The 6230-nt window shown below is 33.1% G+C and overlaps 1 protein-coding gene across 1 annotated transcript; it reads left to right on the forward strand.

Annotated features, from left to right (window-relative positions):
• Positions 1-1894: 1894 nt before the first annotated feature.
• On the forward strand, positions 1895-5994 carry LOC140985401 (TIP41-like protein). The gene is made up of 8 exons (XM_073453254.1): positions 1895-2138; positions 3177-3362; positions 4244-4331; positions 4629-4742; positions 4845-4904; positions 5009-5050; positions 5305-5433; positions 5691-5994. The coding sequence occupies exons 1-8, from the start codon at positions 1999-2001 to the stop codon at positions 5784-5786; spliced, it is 855 nt and encodes a 284-aa protein (XP_073309355.1). The 5' UTR covers positions 1895-1998; the 3' UTR covers positions 5787-5994.
• The last annotated feature ends 236 nt before the right edge of the window (positions 5995-6230 follow it).

The raw sequence follows: 6230 nt of genomic DNA on the forward strand, positions 1-6230 counted from the left end.
GGATCATGATAAACGATACATGGCATGCTATATTATTGCATTTATGGCCTTGGTAAGAATATTTTATAATCGTTTAGATTCGAACGTTAAAAATCATCTATAAAAAGCCAACTTGTAGTTCACTGAAAAAATAAGACACATACTTGTGCTATATATCATCTATCGACTTGTTATTCTTGCTATACTTATTTGCATTTATCTCATTTTTTGAGTGAGTTATTTTCATTGACAGAAAGAGTTTTCTGACAAGAAGCGTGTTTAAACTAGTTGATATTAAGAGTTTCAGTATGACAAAGTACTACTGAATTTAGTGTTTACATAAGTTGCAAATATCAAAACTTTTTCGCGGATATCATATGAAAACAGAAGAAGGAGAGACGTATAAAGGTTTTAGTTTTCGAACATGTGTTTTACTTACTGCATTACTAATTTTGTATATATTCACAAAGTCTCGGTAGACTCATTTCTCATTGCACATCAATTGTTTGTTGAGCTTTGACGATCAAGATCATACTTATTTTGTAAACGCAAGTAGATGTCACCTAAAATGTTGAAGTGAAAAAATTGTGAATTTTTAATCACCTCCCTCTAGAACACATCTGTCGATTTAAAAAATAACAAATGTTCTTTTTTTTTTTTTCCCAAAAAAATTCCAATCCAAGTACACAATAATACAAATAATTAGTTTCTTTTGTGAAAGTTAATTAGATAAAGCATTTTCTTTACAAAAAATAATTTAGAAAACCCTTTCAAAAACTCAACTTGACAGAGAATTTTTTAACAAATTGTGTTTGACTGCAATTTTATGTAATAATTATTGATCTTACATCAATCAAATAATTAATTATTTAACTCATATGAATCAAATAATTGAATATAAAATCACAACATTATCCTCAATATCTTTTTTTTATTTATATTTTTTAATTATTGAAAATGATAAAATTTTAATTTATGATCTTATTTTAAATTTAGTCAACCAAATTAAATATATTATTGTTTATTCAATATCCTATTCAAATATTTTAATATTCATAATCTATCTATACTATATATTAAGCGATAATACCTCTTAAAAAAACTTATTTTGTATGGCCAATTGCACCAAAGTAAAATTATTATTTTACCACTCACTAAAGTATAATTTCACAAATATAATATTACTCTTGTTGTATAATATAAATCAAATTATTTAAAAAATTGATTAAAATCCAAATAAATTTTTTTAAAAGAAAAAAACTTTACATGAAAATGACACTAATATTACTTTTATCCAAACAATTTCATCAACCCAACTAAACGGATCCTTGAAGGATCCAATTAAGTCGGCCCGATTATAAAGTGAGTTATTTTCTAATAAGTGATACAAACCCAAATTGTAAAATGACACGTGGCCCAATATCTAAATGGGCCCAATAGTTCGACATAAATGGTAATTGGCTTATTAGTTATTACTTAATTTTTCATGAAATCACAAATAATTTGTCACAAATAAAATTATATTCTTCTATTGAAAAGTACGAAATATGATATTTCTCACGTTGTTAGATAATACATTAAACCTACTAATAGCAAGATAATTCCAAAAATTTAATGAAAAAATATAAATAATTTTTTCACAAAAACTCTTTTGAGACAGTCTCACAGATCAATTTCGTGAGTCGAATATTTTATTTGGGTTTATACATGAAAGAATATTACTTTTTATGCTGAGAGTATTATTTTTTTATTGTAAATATCGGTACGATTGACCCGTCTCACAGATAAAGATTCATATCACCTTACTCTAATTTTTTACTAGATTTATTTATTTTTGAGTCGGAGATATCGACTAAGCTTGATCAAAACTCGAGCTCGAATTTGAGTAGCTGAAACTAGTAATCGAGTTGTGTAGGCCCGGGTATCTGCGGGGTGGAACACGAAGTCAAAATAGAGTTGGGAGTTAATCAAAGACACGAGGGTGCAGAGAGATTACTTTACTGGATTTAATTGTCCGAGATGGAATGGCAAAGCGACGACAAGGAGCTTAAGGCCGCCGGCGCCGAGCTTCTCGGTGGCGGAATCGTCGGAATTCGCCTCCGCGGCTGGGAGATCGAGTCCTGCAAGCGTTCGATTCTCAGCTCCTCACTGGTTCAACAGTACTAATTTTATTTCCCTCCCTTAGTGTTTGTGCATATGATTAATATGACTGATTTTGTAGTGTGTTTGTTAGTTTGTGTGATTAATTGCGTATATTGTATGTGCTTGGGACCATTTGTTTAGGGGAAAAAAAGAAGAATATCTGCTGATGCATTTTTAAGGATGAATTGGAACGTGATTTGTTGAGAGATAATTATTTGTATGCTATTGGAATCCTCTGAAAAAAGTAGGAAGTTTAATGACGGAAATAAACGAAGGTGAGGAAATAATCTAGTCTTGTTATCTATCAACTGATCAATGTCAATGCCAAGAGGTGAAGAGGACAAGGTTTAACTTTAATGCCTCAAGGTGCTGTTTTTCTACAGAAAAATCATCTTGTTGCAGTTTCTCATCCATCTTTCCTCGGCTGGAAATAAATGTTAATAATTTAAGGATGTAACACACTTTATCTGGATGACATGGCGTAAACTTGAAAGGGATATCTGCATACGATGAGAAGCAAAGAATAATTAGATAACGGGGTTTGAAAGAGTCATGGACAGTTGTTGGATGTCAGAATAAGAAGGAACATCTTTGAAAGAAATTTTTTTCCTCGTGATTCTACTATTTCCCGTGGATTGATATGCCTGCATACCGGATTTCAGTTATTCTAAATTCCTTTCATTCCTCTGCAACCCCCTTTGAAGTCTGTTAAGTGTTCCTCGTTCGTAAGCAGCTGGAAAAATTGAACGTTTCATGCATACTAGTTTAATCAACTGTAACTGATATCATATATTTCGATGTTCTCCTGAGGACCGTAATTCTAAAACATTTGAAAGTTATTTAAAGTATCCCTTCATATAGTATTTTTTTCCCCTTAAAGTGTTACTACATGAATTCGATGAAGTACTCTCTGATCCTCTGCATCCAAATCATTGTATTCTTTTGTGGCTTACTAGATGATGTTTTGTTTCTCAATGAGTTGAAAATAAATTGGTCGTTTAGCTATGCCTAGTACTCTGTCCTGCTTTGTAACCTGTGTATACGTATACCTGCAGGTGGGAAGAGAAGCTTCAAACATCCCACTTGCCAGAGATGGTTTTTGGGGAGAGTTTTTTGGTTCTTAAGCATGCAAATAGTGGAATTAAAATTTCTTTTAATGCCCTTGATGCTCTATGTGGATGGAAGCAGGAGGCATTACCTCCGGTTGAAGTTCCTGCAGCTGCTAAATGGAAATTTCGAAAGTATTATGTAGCATATATCTATTTTTTTTACTGATCTTTATTACTAATGTACAATCAACCTCAACAAAATCATATGATTTTATATTAGTTTCTGAGGAATGTGGAATTTGTACCAAAGTAATGCATGGCCATCACATACAAGTTTCCTGAGTATTATGGAGTGTGTTTGTTACCCTAGCGGCTTGTGGATGTTAAATTGATCTATGCTTACAATTCTTATGGTTGTAAGTATGTTATATGCACATATGTGCGATCATAAATTTTTAATGGATGTGTCTCACTGTTTTATTTTAGTTACTTTATTTTGTATGCATTCTTACATGTCAGTTACCTTGTCGTGGTTCAGTCAAAAATAATATTGTTTTCTCACAATGTTAATTTAAGATAGAAGATATGATTTCTCACATGGTAAATCAAATACATCATTTCCTCCTCTAACTGAGTCTTGTTCTAGAAAAGAAGCCTAGTTACGTGGACAAGTCTTCCATTTTACTTTTGATATTTTTAATTATCGATGTCGGTATTTCAGAGTTGATTGTGATGTTTCTGTGTTTTCGCCTGTTTTCATGGAGAAATTTACACGTTTAAGGCATAGCCTAGCCATCTTATGGCTTGCAGCACTGATTTTCTAGCTGCACAATTCAACGCCACCAAATCAAGATGTATGAAATTTATCAATACTAATATGATTCAACCTAGTGGCCTTTGGTGGTCCAATTCTCTTTCATATTCATTAACCTGGAGCTTTAGGAGTTATACAAAACCGTACTTTTTCATTCTTTGGAGGGAATCATATTGTCCATAGTATTCCACGTCATTTCACACCTTCCCTACATGGCTACACCTTTTCTCTGATCCGTTTTTTATTTTTAATCTTGCAGCAAGCCTACCGATCAGGTGATACTGGACTATGATTATACCTTCACAACACCATACCGCGGAAGCACTGATATCGAAATGAATCTCGAGGTGTGCCTTCTTTCTGTGTTGCATCCAAGCTTAGTTTTTTTTTTCCTCAAAAGTAATGTGGATTGACTGTAGTAATTGTTGATCTATAGGTTTGAGATAAAAGGGTGATCATGTCCGGTGACTTTGTCATTCCCACCCCTTAATCTGCTAGGACTTGACACGTTTGAATTTATTGTCCAACTTTTGTTCTACTCTTGACAAAATGAAGGTTTCCACAAATCGTGTGTCAGATGCTTTAACTTTGTCTAATTGCTGTTTCATTTGAGGTCCTAATGCATGGTTTTATTCGTTTACAAGACTGGGAGAAGAGCTTCAGAGGAAAACAACCGCAGCCTTCATTGGGAAGACTGCCAAGAGCAGATCGATATGGTTGCTTTGGCAGCTAAAGAGCCTATTCTTTTTTATGATGAGGTTTGTAATCTGTTGATTGGTGATTCATGAAGCTTTAAGGGACAATTCATTGGTATGAATGTCTTTACCTGGTTTACTTGTTTATGCCATATTTAATGACAGATTGTATTGTATGAAGATGAATTGGCTGATAATGGCATCTCTCTTTTGACAGTCAAAGTGGTAAATCTTAATTGTTTTGCTATATATTTTCTTTTTTTCTTGAATGGACCGAGGACACAAATTTCTCTGTATTCCGATGATTGTGTATTCCGATGATTGTGCAGAGAGTCATGCCCAGTGGTTGGTTTCTCCTCTTGCGCTTCTGGGTGAGTCTTTTGAGAATTTTCTCTTTAAGATATTAACTTTGACAGTTGACATCACTGCTTCCAAATTTTGATAACGATTTTTCATTTTTTCTGATATAAAAAGCCTACCAAAAGTTTATGCATACACTTGATGTTTCCTTATTTTAGCTTTGGATGTACAGCGGAAGAGTGATTTTATTAATGCTAATAGTAATTTTACTCGTGTTACAAGTCTTCATTTACTATGGGTATTCCTTGTTTGATCTCTCTTACAGCTCAGAGTCGATGGAGTGCTTATGAGACTGAGAGACACTCGTATGCATTGCATTTTCAGGGAGAGTAATGAACCAATTGTTCTTCGAGAAAGCTGCTGGAGAGAAGCAACATTTCATGCCATGTCATCTGTATGTTGTATATATTATTTCATTTGTCAGATTATAATCTATCTTTTACCAAGTTGGCCTCTAAATTTGGATGTTCCTTACTTCCCACTTGCTATCTTCATTTTTTCCTTCTTTTTAGTTTGTTAAATTTTTTTTTTTGAGTGCAATTCTTTGTTATACTTGGGTTGCATCCACTACATGCCTGTCACACATTCTATTATTAGACAGCGATTTCTGCACTCTATTGATATGCCTTATTTCTTTAATTAATTGTGCAGAAAGGATATCCCAAAGATTCTGCTGCATATAGTGATCCTGGTATCATCAGTGAACGGCTCCCAATTGTGAGGCGTGAAACACAAAAGCTCCAATAGATGTATTTGTCTTTGAGATTATTGTTGAGGATGGTAGCAATTTGTTATGTGAATGTTGTTATACTGTCACTTCCAGATCTTGAAGAACACGGACCTAACCGTCGAAATTGCTTGAGACTAGCAAATGCACTAGGTCAAATTATAATAAACCAAATTTAGATTATGAATGGTTTTCAATTAAATGGGTGAATAAGATTATTAGACTAAATTTAGATTGAACTTAACCAGTAATGGACTTTATCAAATCAAATTGGATGCTGGGAATAAATTGAGGAATAAATGACATTCAAGCAAAATGACAAAGCGCGTAAAGACACCAGACTCAATTATGTGACAGATGTTCTAAATCGATCGGATATTCAAATTTTTGCGTCATTATGGGGAAATTTATTAAATTAATTATTAACCTATTTTGAAATTGATAAATTTACTTTTATTTTACTG

The sequence above is a fragment of the Primulina huaijiensis genome, chromosome 9 (assembly GCF_012295235.1).
Source record: "Primulina huaijiensis isolate GDHJ02 chromosome 9, ASM1229523v2, whole genome shotgun sequence".
Classification (NCBI taxonomy): domain Eukaryota; kingdom Viridiplantae; phylum Streptophyta; class Magnoliopsida; order Lamiales; family Gesneriaceae; genus Primulina; species Primulina huaijiensis.

Coding starts and splice junctions, on each gene's coding strand:
- LOC140985401 (XM_073453254.1), top strand. CDS start 1,999: ATGGAATGGCAAAGCGACGACAAGGAGCTTAAGGCCGCCGGCGCCGAG. Junction 2,139..3,176: donor AGCTCCTCACTGGTTCAACA/GTACTAATTTTA, acceptor GTATACCTGCAG/GTGGGAAGAGAAGCTTCAAA. Junction 4,743..4,844: donor CTATTCTTTTTTATGATGAG/GTTTGTAATCTG, acceptor ATTTAATGACAG/ATTGTATTGTATGAAGATGA.